Source organism: Centropristis striata, chromosome 1 (genome assembly GCF_030273125.1).
Source record: "Centropristis striata isolate RG_2023a ecotype Rhode Island chromosome 1, C.striata_1.0, whole genome shotgun sequence".
NCBI classification, from domain to species: domain Eukaryota; kingdom Metazoa; phylum Chordata; class Actinopteri; order Perciformes; family Serranidae; genus Centropristis; species Centropristis striata.
In genome coordinates this window covers 4,921,680-4,944,137 of record NC_081517.1, presented here as the reverse complement: position 1 = coordinate 4,944,137, position 22,458 = coordinate 4,921,680, and the positions used below count along the sequence as shown (strand labels likewise).

At 38.1% G+C, this 22,458-nt stretch overlaps 1 protein-coding gene across 2 annotated transcripts in view; it reads right to left on the bottom strand.

Annotated features, from left to right (window-relative positions):
- The window catches only part of grk4 (G protein-coupled receptor kinase 4), a 73,496-nt gene extending 51,487 nt beyond the window's left edge, over positions 1-22,009 (bottom strand). Inside the window, exon 1 of one of the 2 annotated variants that reach the window (XM_059356989.1) lies at positions 21,667-22,009. In XM_059356989.1, coding sequence (XP_059212972.1) covers positions 21,667-21,718 — 52 coding nt within the window. In that variant the 5' untranslated portion in view covers positions 21,719-22,009. The remainder of the gene's footprint in view (positions 1-21,666) is intronic. The other variant, XM_059356926.1, reaches the window with a different exon arrangement.
- Between the last annotated feature and the right edge of the window lie 449 nt (positions 22,010-22,458).

Sequence of the window (22,458 nt, the reverse complement as noted above, 5' to 3'; positions counted from 1 at the left end):
ACACACACACACACAGGAGCCAAAAACACGGAATGATTGATGATTACAGTCAAACCAGCTCAGGAAAAAGTAACAAATTGTCAGAGATTAACTCCTTCCAGTGTCTTAAGCTGCTGTTGTTGGGGGAGATTTAAGTGTGAAGTGCCAGTAAAGGTTGAACGGGACAACGCTTGTATACTGTACAAAAGACATGAGGGCGAGAAATGTCACAGAGACTTGGGGTCAGATGGAAAAAAAGAGAGAAGGAGAGAGAGAATAGTTGAGAAAATAGAGAAAGATAATGACAAAAAAGGATGATTTTAATAGCAAGCTATAGAAGAGCATGCAAGTGTGTGTGTGTGTGTGTGTGTGTGTGTGTGTGTGTGTGTGTGTGTGTGTGTGTGTGTAGTGCACGTGCCTGTCGGAGCTGGCTGGGCCACCCCACCCTGTTTAATGTCACTCTGACGTCAAAGCCATGTGTGCAGGCCCTTAATGCAGACAGGATGGAGCAAGTATTTATTTAACTTTGGTTCTCCCCTCCGAGAGAACGGGGCCCTCCATAAACACCGACTTCAGAGCAGTTTCGCTCATTCATAGCCGAGCTACAGCCAGCGCTGAGATCATCGCGCAGGATCTCAGCGCGGGTCTGCGCATGTGCACAAGTGACGGGATTCAAAAGTTGGAACAAGTTGGTGTCAAATCAGGAGACGTACGAGGATGCACATTCCTTTCCCTAAAAGATTTACATCCAGCGGGGTCATCCTGGTCGCACAGCGTGCAACATGTCACCAACGACTGGCCTCACATCATCCACCCTCTCTCCATTTCACCATGTTTCCTGTCACTCTGCTGTCAAATATCCAACAAAAGCTAAACACCATAAAAAAAGGCCATAAACTGCGAGACAGCTTTGGCCACAGATGAATGGATGACCCTACATTACACTCAGCTCGAATAAAACAACTTGAGTTAACCAAACCCCTCTTTAATCTATGTCTGTTTTTTCTTAAAGAGACAGTTCTCTGCAAAAATACTTGTTTTTTCTTACCATTTATCAATCTAGATCAGGGATGGGCAACTTAAATGCAGGAGGGGGGCCACAATTTTTAATCAAGACTACCACAGGGCCACATAAGGACCATGCACCTAACCAGATATAATGAAACTACAATTTTAAATATGTTTACAGTGCGGTAACTTAACATATTTCATGCTAAAATGCATGTAGAACAGTATAAATAGGAATAAAAAAGGTTTGAAGCAAATAAAAAATAACCACTTACTGTGATTTCTTTTTTTTTCAGTGCAAGAACAGCAGACCAACATTAATTGTAAGAAGTAATTTTGTTCATTTTTACAATGCATTATTAAGATTTCATGCTCAAATGCATGTAGTTGTACTGAGCGCCACTTTAAGTGAGGGTGCGGGCCGTATGTGGCCCCCGGGCCTCCAGTTGCCCATCCCTGATCTAGATTGTTTTGGTGTGAGTTTTGGCGATATAAGCCGTCTACCTTCCCTCCAATGGAATGGAGCTAGATGGCATTCTGTTTGTGGTGTTTAAACACCAAATGAAACATCTAAAAAAAACTATCAGCAATGTCGTTTTTCATAAATCATGAACCGGTTACTCTAGATAATCCACAGACCTTGTTGTGAGCAGTTTCATGTAGGAAGTACTTTCTTTTTCTACTTGTGGCATTAGTAAAGTGAGAGTAAATGTTCAGTGTCACAAGTAGTTTCATTGAAACCGTTTATCTAAGTGAACTTTCTGTATAACAACAGGAGTACATTTTTTTAAATCAAAGCTCCATAAAGTGCACATTTAAATAAAAAAAATCTTAAATAAAAATGAAATAAAATAGGCCAATCTTTTTCTGAAATAAATATTTTTAGAGAGCCCTTTCCCGCATGTCTTCCCCTCTGTCTCCCCATTCACTCTGTCCTATCAATAAAGCCCAAAAATGGCCCAAAAAATATCTTTAAAAAAATAATAATAATAAAATAACTAAATATGACAAACCCTAGTAAGGGCAGCATTTATATACAGCCATGGAAAAAATATCAATCTTCAATTTTCTTATTTGGATTAGTTTGGACAAATCTCATGATAAGAACAATAACAGCTCTTCAGAGTTTAATTTAAAAGCTGATATCTAGCAATTTTCCATGGTTTTCTGATTAATGACCAAAATAATTGACAAGAAATCCATGGAGAATTTCTAGATATCAGCTCTTAAATTAAACTCTCATGAGCTATCTTTGTTGTTATCATGAGATTTGTCCAAACAAATGTACCTTTAGTTGTACCAGGCATTAAAATGAACAAAAAAATGAATTAAAACAACAGTCTAATAATGCATGGAGCAAGGATCACAGCACAAAAGTAAACTATATCGATATATGTGATACGGTCTAATTCCATGTCACATTTAAAAACATACTTTTATATCGATATATTGCCCAGCCCTAGGCACTAGCACTACTAGCAGTAGATGCACACTTCCTCTCGTGCTGTAATACAGTTGCTGGGTGTAGTTCAATAGAAAGTAAACATGAAACTGCTCACAACAAGGTCTGTGACTGGGTCATGATTTATGGAAAGAGATATTGCTGATGAGTTTCTAAAGTGTACTTTCTTTGGTGCTTTGAGCACCACAAGCCGAGTGCCATCTATTTTCATCTTAAACAACAGAAACAGATATTTCCAAAAGTCGGCAACTCACACCAAAGCAATCTAGATTGTTAATAAGAGGTAAGGAGTATTTTTAGTTGTGACGTGAACTGTCCCTTTAAAGGGGACACAAAGTGCCCTGTAGCATCAATGAAAAGCATTTATGTCTTACTATAATGTATACAAAGTCCCTGTGCAATCACTATCCATCACTTCTATCTCGCTTGTAGCACTCTTTACAGTTGGGAGGGATGCACCAACAGCAATGTCATTTACTTTCTGTCTGAGGAGTATCCTCTCCTCTAGGTAACGACATAATGTAACAATGTAACTTAACGTCATAATGCAACGATGTAACTAAACAACATAATGTAACAATGTAACTTCACGATATAATGTAACGTTATAACTTAACAACATAATGTATTGATGTAACGGAATGACATAATGTATTGATGTTATTTAACGACATAACATAACAAAACGTAACAACATAATGTAACAATGTAGCGTATCGACATAATGTACAGACATAACGTAATGATATAATGTAACAACATAACTTAACAACATAATGTATTGATGTTATGTAACATAATTTAGACATAACTTAAAGAAATGACATAATGTAACGAAGTAACGTATAAACAAAATGTACTGACATAATGTTATGATGTAATGTAACAACATAATGTATTGATGTTATGTAACATAATTTAGACATAACTTAAAGAAATGACATAATGTAACGAAGTAACGTATAAACAAAATGTACTGACATAATGTTATGATGTAATGTAACAACATAATGTATTGATGTTATGTAACGACATAATGTAACAATGTAACGTAACGACATAATGTACTGATGTAACGATATAAAGTAACGATGTAACGTAACGACATAACTTAACAACATAATGTATTGATGTAACGTAATGACATAATGTAACGACATAACGTAACAACGAAACTGAACGACATAATGTAACAATGTAACGTAATGACATAATGTACTGATGTAACGATATAAAGTAACGATGTAACGTAACTACATAACTTAACATAATGTATGGATGTAACATAATGACATAATGATATAATGTAACAATGTAACGTAACGACATAATGTACTGACGTAACGATGTAACGTAACAACATAACATAATGACATAACATAATCACATAATGTAACGACATAATGAAACAACATAACGTAATGATGTAACTTACATACATCTGCTAGATGTATGTAAGTTACATCGTTACATTATGTTGTAATTATGCAAGACATGGCCGTATGTGAAACAGAAAGAAAATACACAAAGAAAGGGAATGATAGATAGAGGGAGTAGACGGAGTATTTTAATACAGATTTTGTTTGTGAGTCTGTCTGTCTGGACAGAAATATGACTTCATTAATGAATGTTACATTAATGAGTGTCTTCTGTCTCTATCTCAGCTCTCTCTCCTCCCCAGTGATCAGTTGCTGTTTTCACATGCTCTTAATGCGAGTGCAGGCCAAATACGGTCCAACACCATCCCAAATATGTTCCTCTCCCTGTCCTCCCTTTCCTCCTCCTTTCATCTCAAGCAGGAGAAGGAGTCAGACTGGAGGTCACACAGTAGACTGTGGAAGTATCAGCTCCCCACCCCACCTCGCCATTTAAGTTCCTGACGCTTTCACAAATTCAGACTTGAGATTTATTTTTCTTACAGCCAGTTCAAGTAGAGTTCACAAATTCACATGCAGAAAGTGGAAATAATAAAACTGAACTTACAGAGGAAATGTGTGTGTGCACGATGGGTTTCTGACTCAATCACTGCATAAAGAGTAGGGGTGTGCCATATGGTATCGCTCCCAATTATACCGATATATATATATATATTTTTATGAGTAATAAAAAATGCGTATCATGATATTTGCAACATTCCTACTTCTTCGTAGTGGCGTAAGGATTTCCCATTAATTACCTAGACTGTGGCGGCCCGCCAGACTCTCATGTACTGTGGTAACGTCACATTTCAAGCTACTGAAAGTATATTTACACAATTCATAATATAAAGTTGTTTTTTTATTTCTCTCCGTGTGCATCAGTGCGTGTGCGCGCAAAAAACTAAATACCATCAACCTGTCTGGTCCATCAGAGGTCAAAACGGTCCGAACACACTGCTGCATTATGCCGTTCGTTAGCCGCGAGCTAACATTAGCTAACAATTAAAGTTGTAAACACATGCAGCTTTCAAAATAAGAGCAGTGTGTTAGAGCCACCATAGAATTTACAAGAAGACTGTTATTTTTTATTATTTGCTAATACTCAAGAGTATTTTTTTGTATTTTGCAGTTTACAGTACATTTAACATTTATGATTGATTAATATTTTTTTGAACGTTTTTTATTTATTTATACAGACTAAAAAAAAATCATATTGTCTATATATTTTTCAGTATTTTGTTATATCGTCAAGAATATCGTTATCGCAAAAATATTCTTAAATATCGTGATAATCTTTTCGGGCAATATTGCCCACCCCTAATAAAGAGCATCTTTTCATTTGTGGAATTTATATGGAGAAACGGGTGAAATGACAACTAGTCCGATAAATCAGCCAACAGATGCATCACCAATATTATCTCATTAAATATATATTGTATCAGCATACATATTGGCTGATTTACCTTCTGTCTTTATACAAGACAGAAATGTCAAATATACATATGTTTGATACGTTTGAGGTAACATAAACAGCATTGACAAGTTTATTTTTAAATCTTACCTTCATACATATCAATGACATAATTCCTAAAATAATTAAGAGTGTTCTAGAAATAAATATCTGCCTTGTATGAAGTTGTCAAAATTTTTCAATTCGATGTGTTTAAACCAAATTTGATGTTATGGAAAAAACCCGAGCTATAAAAGCTAAAAAAAAATTTTTTTAAATTCCGGTATGGTGACAAACTTAGTTTTGTATGATATTAAACTAAATAGAAAATAGAATAGAAAGGGTGTTACTACATGGCACATATATGAACACATCAGCAATTATTTTCACTCATAATGTGAGAATAAATCGTCACTCTGGGCAATTTAAAGCGATAGCAGTGATAAAATGAAAACACTTGGAAGAAGGAACAGCATCACTGGCAACTTTGTTTGCTGTGATTCCCAGCTTTTTCAGATGTTACCGTGATCACAGGGCTGTGCAGCGCTGCTGTCTTTCACAACCCGTCTTTATTTTGCGGCGCCATATGGGAGAAGCCGCTCACCCATCTGATGAACACATGTCACATGCCGACACTCAGAATAACAGCCACAAGGCCAGAAAATCCAGCTCGTCTGTGACAGTGACAGACCGACCACGGCAGCAAGCAACCAGTATTTACATCTACACACAGTCCACTTCAGGCAGTCCGGCTACACAGTGACAGAGTGAACTAGTGCAGTGCCCGAAGCAAGTATGTATTCATATAGTGGGAGATTTTTCAATTCTGGCCAAATGAGGTTGTGTGTGAAAGTGGGATGTACAATGAGGTGTAATACTCTTGCGTAGTGTTAATATACAAAGTGTATATTGGGTAATACAGGGATGTACATTGAGCTATAAAGAGACACAGAAATAGTTATTTAGTTAGTTAGTTTAGTAGTTATATTGGCTGGAAACTATTTGAATATTATTGGAAAATCGAACCTTGTAGCGCACTTTAAAACTCTGAAAGAGTTTAGTTTTTTTGTCTTGAAAAAGTAATTTTGTGTCTTTTTCTGATCATTTTGTGTCTTTTTTGGGTAATTTTGCGCCTTTTTTTTAGTAATTTTGTGTCTTTTTTTGATCATTTTGCGTCTTTTTGAAGTAATTTATTTTTTTCCCGTCATTTTGTGTCTTTTTTGGGTCATTTTGATACTGTCTCCAGCGGCCCCCAGGTAATTTGAGTTTCAGACACCTGTGAGACACCAATGAGGTATAATACTCTTGCGTAGTATTAATATACAAAGTGTATATTGGGTAATACATGGATGTAGACTGAGATATAAATAGACACAGAAATAGTTATTATAGGAGCTATTATAAGTTTACATGCATGAACATTGATATTGGCTGGAAACTATTTGAATGTTATTGGAAAATCGAACCTTGTAGCCACTTTAAAACTCCTAAAGATAGGTAGGCTAAATAGACTTCCAGACGAGATGAGTCAGGGTGTAGATCCAGAGTGAATTGTGTTACTGACCAGGTGTAGGCCTATCACACAATGGGGCGGAGCTCCCCAAAAAGGGGGCGGAGCTCCCCTAAAAGACGTCCGATCGGAAACAGTGCAATGCCGCAACACGTCCTACGTAAATAATGATATTTTGAAAAATGTATTCAAAAATCTTCAAAATCGAGGATGCACATCTTCGTGTCATGAGCAAGCCACATACGAAATCTGAGGTCAGTCTGACTAACGGTCAGAGAGATACACACAGATCTTCTAGATAGATAGATAGCTAGATAGATGTAAGAATGTATGAACCATGGCTTCAAAAACAGCATGCAGGTTAAAGGTCAGTGTGCACTTAAAAAATTCCTCTGAGCATAAAATGAAAAGTAAATGAAAGGTGGAAAGTCAAACATGCTGTTCAGTAACTCTACTACATTTGGCACTAACAGCATTTTTCTAACTTTAAAACCCACTGATAACACTGTTTACCAAGATATTTTTGGCTACTGTAATCATACCCTGAATATTTGGTACCAGCCCATACCTCGTCAGATGTGACCCCCACCCCACAGCAGCAGTCACATGAGGTGGAGGTTCGGACCGGGACGGCTGCGGTACTCTCCCAAAAAACATGACTTAAATGGTAGGAAATGAGAGAGGGGTCACGCATAGTTTAGGCCCATTGTAATATGAGCATGCACACGCACATGGGCACAATGGAGCCCGGCCATGATAAATGAATGGCCTGTTACTTTCCCAGTCGCTCTCTCCCATACAGTGTGTGATTGGCTGGAGTAGCCCCTGATAAGGAAAACATTAGCTGCTAGTATCTGTGTTGCCTATTCAAAGCAAAGGCCCAGTGTTTGCAGAAGGTAATCCGTCTGTATACTGGCACTGAAAGACACACATCAGCTGAGAAAGAGAGGAAAAGAGAAACATGTGAACATCAGGCAGCACTGCTCTCCTCTAATCCTCACCTCTCTCACATGCCCCCTTCCCTTTTTTCCTCTGACTTCAGCTCCTTGCTCCCCTCCCCCATATAAACAGTTTTTTCTCTTGTTATGCCTTCGTTAATTCTTTATGGCCAGACTTCCCTCCCTCTCTCCTTCTCCATATGGCTCTGGAGTGGGTCACGTGTAAAAATGTGAATAACATTACAACATCAGAGTAAATTCCATGACATGACAATATAATAACAATAACAAATAATAGTCTGGTTCATTACATACCGTCGCTATGCACTTTATGTTTTTTATGCACACTGTTCATTGCACCTTATTTGTTTCACGGCACCAACATTTTTATACTGCATACTCACATTTATTCTGCACTGGAATTCTACTCCTTAATACATAGTCCTTCTTTAGACACTTTATTTTTTATTGTATTTTATATTTTATTGCTTGAAGTATGCCTAGGATATTCTTATTATTTAATTGTGTTGTTATTGTCTCTGTGTGTAATGCTGCTGATACACTGTAATTTCCCAGCTTGGGATAAATAAATAAATAAATAAAGTCTGTCTGTCTATCTATGACATTACATGACAACAAAACAAGAAAAGTGGCAGGGGAGGACGGATGGTGGATCTCACACGAGGTAGGACATTGAGTTTTTCACATGAGCAGAAGACAGACACACACACACACACACACACACACACGCTGCACATAAACACGCGCTCTTGCTCATTCCAGCAGCGTGCTGTGGTGTTTTGCAAGACCTTTCCTTCCTCTCTGCCCCATCTCTCCACGTTCGAGATATTCCATTAAATCTAGTCGAGACGTGCTTGAAAACTGACCCTTGTTTTCACAGTGTCTTGAGGGAGAGAACGCGGGGGGGAGGGGGAGAGAAGGACAGCGAGGGAACACGGTGAGACTAAACTTGAGCAAGACGCGCAGAGTTCAAGTGAGTAAGAGGACGGACTGAAAGGTTAATCATCGATATGTTATCTACAGCTGTCTCTCAGATGAAGGGCCCACTGGTTAATTTCATGGCCACACTGACGGAGCAGGAACACGCAGAAGCAGCCTCTGCGGCGCTGAGCCTTGGGTGTGGAACACATAGAACATATTACACCTTGAAGATTATCTCTGATAAGACAACACTTTCATGTCATATTTAAAGGCAAGAGTGAGAACGAGGGATGTACGATGTACATCAGTCCTGATGTATGATACTGGGTGGCGACAGATTACATCAAACCACTTCATGCTCGATAAAAGCCAAAGTATGTTTGAAAAGTTTTTGATGTACACTACTTTAAAATATAAATACATTTGTGGATTCAGAACAGTGTTTGTTGTCTCAACAGTAGTGACAACAGTTACATTTGGTTAGGTCAAAACTACGTAATAATTTATTTATTCACCTATATTTCTATTTTATTTATTATTATTATTATTATTATCGTGTGTTCTTGAAATGTACCTATTGTGACATTTGATACACTTAAGTGGACATTCGACTCTGACATTATATTGTGTATACTTTGTTTGTGTCTAATTTTTATTTATTTGCCTTTTATTATTATCTTTATTATTTGTGTATGTATGTTATTTGTCACTCTAAAAATTGACAATAAAAATATTTTTGGAAAACTACGTAATATTATATAATATAATATATAATATTATATCATCCATCGAAGCCTTTGTTACCCCCGGGTGTGCAGAAACTACAGGTTATGACCTTCTGTTTAAAAAGCAAAAAAGTAAAATTATTTGTTATCATAAAGGTAAATTATCATGAATAGATGATGATTATTGATTATTGTTATGGTCAGCTTAAAAAAAATAATTCCTGGCGACTTATATTTGTCGGGTCGTCCTTTAATCACTAGGTCGGCTGTTTGATTCCCGGCTCTTCCTGTCTGCATGTACAAGTGTCCTTGAGCAAGACACTGAGTCCCAAGTTGTGGTGTGTCATGTATAAACGTGAATGTGAATGTCCAAATTGTAAAGAACTTTGTCCGGTAAGATAGAAAGGCACTATATGAATGCAGTCAAAAAGGCCAAATTGTAACTCTAGGAATGTTTCAAAAAAGCAAACCGATAAAGCATGAAGGACCTTTGATATTTAATACACTTGCTACTAGACTTTGACTCTGCCAGACCTCTAAAAACTCTTTTTAGAGAAACTAAATCTTTATTTGAACCATAAGAACTTGTAAACACACTTAGCCGTACACATTGTTAAAATCAGCCTGACAGCTGGGTTCTCATAGGAAGAACGGCCATTTAACATTTAATAAGCCAGCTGGAACAACATCCCTATGATGTTCACAAAGTGCCTCAAAAAGTGTCTCTTCATGCTTAGTCAGCTTGCCAAGAAATTGTGCTAATGAACAACCCAGTAGCCAGCCAAGCTAAGCGTCGCTGCTAGTGCCATGCAGCATAACTGCGTACGCAACACACTGCGTCTCGTTCTCCGCACAGCCCATTTGTGGGTGTAATAACTGTAAAATGAGTCCCACATCAAGGGACAGTCACAAAGCAATGTGTTTTATGAGCCTCAGCTGGAGGAAACACCCCAGGGTGATGACAACAAGTGTTAGCCCAGCTATGACCACAAAACTAATAAAGCTACGCTGGCTAACGTCACAGGAAAAGCCTTACAAGTGGTCTGAGAGGACCTGCTGGTCTACAATTTGAAGGGTGGTGGAGAGAGGGCAGAGAGCAGAGAGAGGTTAGACACACCAACAGCACAGGTACAACATATCATTTTACATCGCTACTGTTCCATTGCAAAAAAAACTTGTAAGGTGGAAATTAGTTATATAAGCAGGATTAGTTTCTACCGTTTGTCAGAGGAATGTGAGCTCCGGACCGTCCACATTCCTTCCTTTTCATCAGGACAGTTGAATGATTAAAGAAACACAGCAGAAAAAGATCTTGTGTAGTTTGATTACATGAAAAGGGGTGAAATGCCCTTCATGTCCAGTCACTCTTTACATTTTAATATGAAAATGGGCATGTATAGTGTGGTGAACATATGTTTCACTCAGCTACAACTTGATCCTGTTCCTCTCTGCCAGTTGGATGCTTTCAGCTTCTTAGTAGGGTTGGGCAATGTCGTCCAAATTGAAAAAACAATGTCTCCAGTGAAACATCACGAGGGACGATGATTTTGTCAAACTAGTCATCTAAACTGATTAACCATCACAAAACCCACCATTAACGTAACGATACACGTGTTTGTATTGAACCATTTCGGTACGGGACGTTCGGTTTGGTACAGCGATGTGCATGGGTGAGTTCCCGAACCCGGAAGTTGTGTGTGGTTATTTTTACGCCGGCAACTACAAGTGCAGCTCGTGTGCGTCATGGCTACCCCTAGCGGTAAGCCGGAGATTGAGGACGCTCCACTGTCACTAAAGTCTCCTGCGTGGGAGCACTTTGGCTTCCTGGTGAAGTATTGTGACGGACAAAGACACGTGGATAATACGAGGGCAGTGAGCCGACATTGTTCAAGAGATATCGGGTACGTTTCTGGAAACACAGCGAACATGCTAACGCTAATGCTAACCTGAAACGACACCACCCGAGTGTAAACATCACCGCGACAAGAAAAAAACCCCACCTTAGTTCAAACGCAGCTGGGTTCGGCATTCAGGCAGCCTCTCCCTGGCCGTTCAGGTGGTTAAATCCTCCCTAAAAACACACTTTTTCTCCCTGGCTTTTAATCAAGTTTAAGTGGACATCTGGCAAAAAACAAAATTTTATTCAAATTTTAATTCATTTTATTCTATTTTTATTTTTTTATTCTATTGTTGCATTGTGTTTATGTATTTTAGTTTTTACCTTATTTCCTGCAACTGTGATATCTGTACGGCACTTTGGTCAACCCCAGTTGTTTTAAATGTGCTCTGTAAATAAAGTTTGACTTGACTTGTATGAGCAAGCTAAATCAATTGTTATTTAAGACTTGTCAAAGGCATGTGCAGTAGCACTCACGAGGGATGGATGGACATCCAGAGCTACAGAACTGTGACTGCCCATCACATCAGCCCTGAGTGGAACATGGTGAGGCATGTTCTGCAAACTCGGCCGATGTATTAACAACACACCAGCGCAAACCTGGCAGAAGGACTTAAAGAGACAGTGTTGGACTGGAAATTGGAGAGGAATTGCGTTTTTCTACCATTAAAGCCGGAAAAGCGGATACATCGCTTTGTAGTATTTGTAGTTTTTTCCACCTATTTTCGGTCTCTTGGCCAATTAAATGCATCAGAATACATGTGGGAGTGTCGCAATGCAACAAGGGACTTTTCCAGAACTTTAACTCATGGCGGAAGACGACTATAGCGGAGGCAGTTCAGATATAACAGCTATAAGCTCTCAAATACTTTTTGCGTTGACACTTGTGTTGAATTTCCAGAAAAACTTCAGGTTTTCGGGGATTATTTTAAAATTGCCCAGAGGTTTTACAGGCATTTTTACAGGTGTTTTTGGCCTAAATGGGTTAAAATCACAATAAACTGTTGGTTTGCACGCAAAATATATATTTGTTGTTTATTATTTATAAGCATGCAAATAAACAATAAGCAAATTTAGGTTTTGCATTTTGTTTCCATACTGTACCAAAAATTAACCGAACCGTGACCTCAAAACCAAGGTGTTTGTGTATCGTTCCAGCCCTAATATCCACCATTAGGAAATCATCAACTTATTAATTCTTTCACCAGAAATAAGTGCATTACATAGATGATAAAAATAAGTGTGTTCATTTTCTTGCGTGTTCTTTGGATCTGTTGATGGGACACCTTCAGTTGCGCTTTGAAATTAATCTGTGCACCATTAAATTAATTAGAATTGGTACTTTTAAGCACTTAACAAATGTCACAGAAAACACACGCCAAGTTGCAGGTGAAGATGGGGGGCGGGGCTTTTTAAATCACGGAGCCAGGCTCAGTGGTTGATGACTGTCAGCCACAGCGATGACATCATACATCAGCCAAACCATACTTATCAGCAAAGACAATTTCAAGACCAAAATCAGTGACAGCAATAAAATAAAGGTTTACCAGTTGATTTCAGTGAATAGCTGCTCATTTTTATCATCTCAAAATAACATTTTTGTATCCACACCACCATAGTTTGGTAATTGTTTACTTCTGCTTGCATGTTCCTTATTCCAAGTTACATATTCCCAGATGGTGCAGCTCGACTTGACTCTACTTGCTCTTATTTGTTGCTGTTTCCCATTTTAAAAAGTTGTGGATGGTAGCTGGTAACTGGTACTTTTCTTTGATCGGTCAGAGAGAATCGTCACAAGTGCAAGTGAACCCTGCATAAAACGTAGGGCTGGGCGATACATTGATATAAAAGATATATTTTTAAATGTGATATGGAATTGGACCATATGGCATATAAAGATATAGTTCAAATTTGCACTGTGATCCTTGTAGGGTTGTCACGATACTAAAATTTTCAACTCGATACCGGTACTCAGGAAAATATTCGATACTTGATACCATTTTCGATACCACAAGGATAAAAACAAAGACCCCAAAATTTAACAGAAATATTTTTATCAACAAGAAAAATGCAACATGTAAAAATGAACAGAACCACAGGTTGAATATTTATAATAAAAAACTCTTGTGCAAAAAGAAACTGCAACTATGATAACAAGCTTCAGATACTCGATACTTTTGAAAATGAGTATTGTATCCCGATACAACGTTTTAGTATTGATACTTTTTTGAGTATTGATACTAACCCTAGATCCTTGCTCCTTTTCTTTCGTTATATATAAATGCTGCCCTCACTAGGGTTTGTCATATTTAGTTATTTTGTAATGTTTGTTATTCTTTTCTCATATAAATATATTGAGTTCAGAAAAAGTTTGGTCTATTTTTAATTTAAAAAATTTTTTTTAATTTAAATGTGCACTGGAGCTTTGATTTTTTTTTTTTTTTTTTTTTTTTTAAAAGGTACTCCTGTTATACAGTACTTATGTTCACTTAAACAATTTCAATAAAACTACTTGTGACAAGTCATATTCGGCTTTGACTTTGACTGAACATTTGCTCTCACTTTGCGTTAAAAATATCAGGATATATATATCGTATATCGATATTCAGCCTAAATATATCAGGATATGACTTTTGGTCCATATCGCCCAGCCCCATATCACCCCAAAGGACAAGCCACCAATACATTACCAGCGCAGCTTATTAAAGCACAAATTGCAGAATTACTTTAAAGCCAAGGAACATACGCAGTCATCAGCACCTCAGGTTTGCCATTTTACAAAACCTGGACAAGGCTCTTAAATGACAGACCTCAGTAGACCAGAATGCCTTGCAGACATCCAACCCGTTGTGTTTTGACAAAGGGGTGCAACTAACTCTTCTCAACTAGAAGAGCTCTTTCTGTCGTGCTCCAACCATGCACCCACTACTGCTCCCTGAAGCCAAATTATATTTATAACTCACAGCTGAATGCAACAAGTAAACATCGGCTCTCAAAGGGAACTCTGGTAAATGAAGTCAATCTCACAATGAGGTAAAAGCAGTTTTAACAAACTAATACAAATACAAATTTACAGATATGAAGATAAGAAGTGACCTGATTTTGTAAGAATTGATAGAGCTATTACTATTGACTTATCGTTCAATAAATAAAAATGGACATGATAGGTTTTTTTGTGGACTTTTTGTGCTTATTGGTCTTTAAAGTAATGCTGTAAATGTTTGAATTGGCAGAAAAGCAAGCAGCCATTCCAGCAGTTTATATGTTGTTTTAATAATAAAATAATATAATACATAATATTTATTTCAGTGCATTTTTTTTGTTAACAGAGCCTGAAAGTCTATTTTATTTGTTTTGGTTGTAGTTTATTTATTTATGTTTCATTTATCTAGGATATTTTAATGTTTCTTTTCCGCATTTCAATTCCAATGTGTTAATATTCTTGAGATTCAAAAAAGAAAAGGATGTACTTATTATGCTCCAATATGTTTATAAAACTAAAACAACATCTATACAACGATACTATCGTTTATCGTGAAAGTTATACATAGTTAAACTGAATTTTATCACAATAATATTCCTGTAATGACAATGTCACAGCATACACACTGCTGCAAAAGCCAACTTGTGTTTTAAAACAGTGATTTAATATGGTAAAACTTGGAAATATAAATTATTGACATTTAGGGCAATAATGTAAGTTAGCACAACAAAGGAAGCCAGTTGTCTGCTCAAAAACAAGTTTGTGAGTTGTTGTTACTTATATCTTTAAGTTGGGGTTCACAACAAGGGACAATAGTTCTGCTAACTCTTATTTCTTTGTTGTGAAATTCGGTCATTAGCGAAAGCTAGCGGCTAACTGATGCTAGCGACTAACTGATGCTAGCAGCTAACTGATGCTAGCGGCGCTGCTTGTTACAGCTACAAGAGTAGCCATTAGCGTATCAATGCTAACTCAAAATTGTGGTCGCAACATTAGCTGACATTTCATAGCGGCATTACAATTGTGCCAGAGAAATTCAGAGTTGAGCAAACTCAAAAACAAAACTTAAAATATTTAGTTTAATTGTCCAACTTAAAATTTTATCTAAGTTTGTTGCCTTGCAATTTTGAGTTCACCCAACTTTTCTTTTTTTGCAGTGCAGGGGTGGATTTGTCTTAAAGAAATGCACAACTTTAGCAGTGATTTAATAGTTTACAGCATCGTGGCTGAGATGAGGATTAGCATCTGTTGACTTGTGTGAAAGAGGAAAATATGTCAGGTATAAAATGTTCCAAAAGCTATTTATTAGAGCTTGCTTTCCTTATCAAGATAAAACAGTATCAGTTAGAATCAACTATTGTTTCCAGTTTTACATAAGCCATTTGTTTAATGTGAAATTGATCGAAAGGCCCCTCCAATTTGGTTGTTAAAGAGCTCTGACAAATAAATGAAATGGCGGCAGGGTATTTTACAGCTGAAGAGTAAACATAATTTTTCTCAACAGACTTCACACCGCCATCTGCTCTGCTATGATAGGGTGCTCTGCCAACTCAGGGGCTGCAAAGTATTGTAAACAGTGGAGTCTGCGGGACAAAGTATGATAACACGGTTTCTAAATTATCTCAAGTGCTTTTAACCGCATTATGTACGACAAGTTTTCTGTGAACATTAGCCAATATATGCACCCATACAGTCTGTGATTTAACAATATCTGCCGCCAAAAGTGGCCCTCTAATATATGAGCCATATAGGTAAATACTTTATATAGGTACTAAACAAGATGAAAGGGGTTTAGACAAGCATCACAGATATTAAAGAGATATTTCTGATGTTATACTGTATGAGACTATTTCCTGTTTTCATCCAATTGTCAAACAAACAAGCAAACTTTGGATTTCTTTTTTGGGAAATTCAAAAAGTAAGGCATGTAATGCCCATGTTCTGACTGTTGGGACTCTTTTTTTTATTTTTATGCCAGAGGTCCAGAATTTTGGTGTCATGTTCTTAAGGATTTACACAGAGTAGTTTGAGTGTCTCTTTTATTATTATTATTATTATTATTATTATTTAGTTATCGTCAATGTATATTTGTTTTCCTTTGATGTTCTGTCTGCCTGTCTGAAACGTGAATGTTTAAGTGGATGTGTCTGTGGGGGTGCCACCTGGATGGGGGGGTTCACAACTTTTGTAAAAAATGCTTAACCAATGATGTCAATGTTTTCAATATGAAAAAATCATAAATAAAGTTGTAAAAAAAAAAAAAAAACATTTTATTACCCGAGACGTTACCTTGCGTGTACACAAATGTGAACTAAAGCTAATAAAGTACATACAGTACAAAAAAACAAAAAATAAAAAAAGTAAGGCATGTTTCTATCAACTGGTTTAGAGCGAATAAACTAGACTGCAGCATTGGTTTGTCAGAATTTGGCCCTAAATACACAAAGCTGCAACCCACCAATAAAATAAACCCACCACACTTCGTCAACGTGGTTGGCGGGTTAGGCGCTAAAACTGCTTTTGTTAGGTTTAGGAAAAGATCATGGCTTGGGTTCAAATAAGTACATTATACTGGAAGTTACCTCAAGGGACATGTTGTGTACTAAAATGGGTGTGTCTGGTAGTGAAGCGGGTGTGTCATGTAGCCTGTGAGACTGCAATAGACCCTTCACAATCACTTCGCCTATCTAACCATCTACGAGGGGAAGATTGGGGAGTGGTCTTCTGAGAGTTTCCCTTTGAGTAAGTTTTAATTGTTCTTCAGCGTCAGCTAGTACCGGCCATGTTTCATGTTGTATTGAGACAAAGAGAAATATATTACCTGGGAAGACATCAACCGCGGAAACAGCTGATCAGTCATCTGAGTTAACTTAAATGTTTGTTACATTAGAACCTATTTATCTAAGGCGTTCCCATATCCCATTTAGCACATCTTGTTTCAACAAAGGCAAAAAAAAATACCTCAATACCTCTTTTTTCTCATGCGATACTTCAAAATGTGCTTAAGAATAAGTGAATGGAAACTAGGGCTGGGCGATATATCGATATAAAAGATATATCTATATATTTTTTAATGTGATATTGAATTAGACCATACTGCATACATCAATATAGTTCAAATTTGCACTGTGATCACTGCTCCAGGCAAGCTGCAGCTTTTATACAAGATATTTTATTAATTCAAATTTTATGGAGCTTTGATTTAAAAAAAAAAAAAAAAAAAAAGGTTGTTGTTATACAGTATTTATGTTCACCTAAATAAAAAGTTTCAATAAAACTACTTGTGACATGTCATATTTGGCTTTGACTTTTGCATTTGCTCTCAATTTGTGATAAAAAAAATATCGGGATATATATCGATATTCAACCTAAATATATCGGGATATGACTTTTGTTCCATATCGCCCAGCCCTATCTGCGTCTATGCTAAAAGTTTTTCTCTTGGTATTCTAACAAATGCTGTCCAAAACATTCCAATACAGCAATAACTTCATATGTCTGTCACCCACTGCAGCTGTCACCTCTGGCAGTCTGTGCAGCCTTAAGGCGAGAGAAAACTCTAAATACTGTAAAATGTGTTGCATTGCCTTTTCACATTCTGTACCATATGTACGTGTAATTTCACAGGAGCAGGGGTGGGGAGTGGTGGCAGCAGTGTCATCTCTATAACACCAAACCACTTCCCTTGACGTGTCATTTCATCTGTGGCAGACTGGACACACCCTGTCATAACACTTCTCATTCTGGCCACCCAGTTTCACATCAACAGGTGTGTAAAAGTGAGCGAGTAAAATGTTTAAAGTCACAAAGATCTTCTCTGCAGCAACAGGCGTGATGTCCTTTAGTTAATTCTTGAGTGCTGCAAACTAACACAACCTACGATTGTTTATGGAGCGTGCATACTTCCCAGTACGCTGCGTAAATGTCATTTCCTGTCATTTCCACAACAAGGTCAGAGAGTTACGGGACGAGTGATTTAATGTCTTGCTCAAGGACACATCGGCAACGCAAACTTTTGCTGACTCAGTGGCTTGGACCTAGTTCACGCAGCTGTTAGACTGCCGAGCTGCACCCGTCTGCTGCTTGCAGAGTCCTTGATGCCGTGTAGGAAAATGTGGATCGAGGAGACTCTTTAATCAAAAGACGGCTGACCTCTGATCCACAGGAGCTGTTTTCTGTCTGGATTAGTGTGTTTTAAGGTGGGGTTCGCTCCACAGCTCCTGACACTGCCCGTGTTGACAAGTGTGACATACTGAAACACTTTGACAGCTGCAAACAACCACCTCTGGAAAGCCTAATTAAAATCTAATTAGTCTCCTGTGCACCTTAAAGGGATAAATTGGGAGCCATTAGGTGTTTTAATCTGAGTGCTAATTAACAAAGTGAATGGTATAGCAGGGAGAAATATAAAAAACAATGCTGATTGTATGCTCAACAGGTTGGATGTGGCGGAGGAGTGTGCAACAACAACTATGTTGTTTTCCAATTAAATCATGCACTTTGAGCATTTTCAAGGTGTATTTCCAGTAGGGTTGTCAAAAGTATCAATACTCAAAAAAGTATCGATACTAAAATGTTGTATCCGGATACATTACTCATTTTCAAAAGTATCGAGTATCTGAAGCTTGTTATCATAGTTGCAGTTTCTTTTTGCACAACTGTTTTTTATTATAAATATTTAACCCGTGGTTCTGTTAATTTTCACATGTTGCATTTTTCTTGTTGATAAAAATATTTCTGTTAAATTTTGGGGACTTTGTTTTTATCCTTGTGGTATTGAAAATGGTATCGAGTATCGAATATTTTCCTGAGTATCGATATCAAGTTGAACATTTTAGTATCGTGACAACCCTAATTTCCAGGCTAAATTCCATATTTAAATACAGGTCATACAGTATCTACATTAAACTGATTATTTCAGTTCTTCATCACAATAAAATTTGATTTATTGTCCTATAAAATTACAAAATGATGTTTTGTGGCATCATCCTTGTCACAATGAATACATTTTGTTGGAGGATATATTGTCCCAGAACTAACTGTGACAAACGATATTAAAACCATTTAATGACACTGATATACGATATTGTAATTGCATAATATTGCACGTTTGCCATTTCAAAACACAATTAACTTTTAATTGTATGTGTGTATGGAGGAGCTGAGCCCCACCCACGGTGAAACTCCAACACAGAGAGAAGACAAGAGGAGAGAAGTAGCACAACCCGAAATTACAGCAGCGTTTTAGAATAGTTTTTCCCTGTTAATTCGACTAAAGCACTGTAAAAACACTTGCTGCCTCCAAGTCTTATAATGGTGAGGTAAAACCCTGCTGTTTTTATGACATCATGTTGGCAAAAATGTTTGTGACATTCTTATGTCAACAAACATGCATGTAAACACAAGGGGCTATACTGTCTGATATAAAACATGACTATGATCACTTTTCCTGAGCTTAACAAGTCAATATTGTTATTACTGTGACACCTTAAAAACACCACAACACATTTGAGATATGTTCTGTACTGTTGTTGTCTCGACTGTGTGTTCATGCTGTTTGTTTGTTGTTTTTTTTCCCTGTGCGACAATGCATGTATGTCTGGGTGTGTTTATGTGTTTTTCTAAACTGGGTATTTTGAATTGTACATATTTTTTTCTTTATATATTTATATTTTTATAGACTCTTAAATGTTGCACTGACTGGAGAGCACTTTGAATTTCGTTGTACATGTGACAATGACAAATAAAGACCTATTCTATTCTACCACAACAATATTGAAGAATTTCCAACACCTGTAGGAACTCTGGAAAATAGATTTTCCAAAAAAAATACTTGAAAGTAACAACACAAGTTTTAAGAACAAACATCTGGTTGCTAATATAACATAATAAATGACTCCTGGTGACTGAAAAATCACAAATGACCAGTCAAATGACCACCTAATTAATCACAAGATGTTTCAGCTAAATGATTCTGGTGAACTTGGGCCACATACGGAGCCACACAGGCTCCTTCTTCTACTCTCTGCATATAATAAACCCATCACTGGGGGCCTGTTGGACACTGACAGGTACTGAGCCTGTAGATCCCATCAGTGAACAATGCCATCCCGGGGTAACACTCATGACAGTGCCAAGCCCCATTTAACGGCAGGTAAAGGAAAGCCTGGTGTCTGGTAAGGAGCAGCTGCTGCTATGAAATGGATTCACTACTGCTGTGAATAATCCATTTCACAGCAGTGTTGGCGTTCAGTCTTGAACTGAAACGCAGTCCGAATATAATGCAAACCAGAAGCAAGGGAAGGCCTCCGCGACCCCCGAGCGATGTACGCACACTGTCAGCGGACTCTGCTGTCCAATAAAACGCACCGACTTGGAAGACATCCTCTGAGGCCATTCTGCTGCTTTGGAAGAGAGAAAAACACAAGCTGAAATCGTAATAACACCTTTTTACCCTCCTCTGGCAGCTGATACAGTGTTGTACACCCACCCTGCGCCCACTCACTTGCTACAAAGTAGCCTCTCTGCTCTGCCATCTCCTGGAAAACAGATGGATACTCGCCTCTTTTTTCCACCTCCAGGTGAGCTGCCGCGGGATCACCGGCCCACTGAGCAGCGTGCACACCCGGGGCTACACGCCTCGGCAGCCGGGGTACATGCTGGGCCTTCTCCCTGTCCCCCTACTGCACCTAAAAACCTCCCCCTAAAATACCCCCTTTCTCCTCAGTGGCTTCTTATCAACAGCCAAACGGCAATGCAGTGGCATATTTCTGCGTCAAATAATACCACGCGCTCACTTTACATTACTAATTGGGCTTTAAACGCACCGAAACCTACAATGACAGGTAAGAAGAGGCTGTGCTGGGGCTCAGCAGCCCCACTGCGCAGCTATATTTTGGTTCACACTCAACAACCACGTAATGTGAATACCATTAAATATGCGTTATGTCATCGTAAATTGTAAATATCCACAAAACCACTGTGTGAAAAAATTTGCTCGACAGCCTCCTAATGCAACGCTGCCGTCTAAGCGCGATGCTGCAAAAAAAAAAAAAAAAAAAAAAAAACACTCCCTGCGTTGTTCATCTCCAGCCCCGCTGGGCCTTATATGTTAACCTGCCCGGTAAATGTGTGTGTTGTTGGTGTTCAAACAGCTGATTTCAACGGAATATGTTTGGTGTTTGCCCGGAGACAAAGCGCTGCGCAAGGGATGGGAGACAGAGAAAAAGCAGAAATCCCAAAGAGGACAGCCAGAGAGAGAGCTCAGGCTCGTCCATGGCCATGTCGGTGAGGTGAGAGGGGTAGAGAAAAATACATTTTAATTTATTTATTTGTGTCATTCAGCTGTGCTTACCTTCCCTTGCCTTCAGGAGAACCGTGTTGGCCACGATATTTTCAATCTCCATTGTCAGAATGTGAATCCCGAGCAGTCTCGATACATTTCACTCAGCGGAAAAAGACGGGTTTTTCTGATCAAACGTGCCGACGACGGTGAGGCTGCTGCACGCGCACAGGGCGGACGCGGCACTGGCGCATAGTAGGTGTTTAATAGTGGTCGTCGCTCCGCTCCATTGCAAGGCGTTTTTATCAAACCCGACCTACGGTGCTGTATGATTACGACGGGGCTTGTTAGCATTCACAGCCTGCCTCCCTTCCCTCTCTGCCTGCCTTCCTTCCTGCTTCAGCGCCCTCCTCCTCCTCCTCTTCCTCCTCCTCCTCCTCCTCCTCGCCCCTCCTCTGCACAACGAACCAGCGAGAGTAGGAGGGATCAATTTACAACCACACACACATTCACACACAAGTGCATTCATACATACATGCATGCAATTTCCTAGGCTGCTGATATTATAGATGCTATTTATTGAGTGGTAGTTTTGGATTAAGCCTCTGAAATCTTGGGATATTATGTCCGTTAAAAAATCTGTCAAAAAAATATTTTTTCAGCGCAGCCTCACCTATGTGTCCTGATAAATATTTTTTAACTTTGACTTACTTAATCAAAATTTTGAACCCGAAAAGGAAAAATTAAAATCTGATCTTGAAAATTATTTTTCACACACAGAAATAAATGTACATGTTGCAAATATGAACACATGTTGCAATTATAACATATAACAGGTTATATGAGGATAATATCTAATTCTAT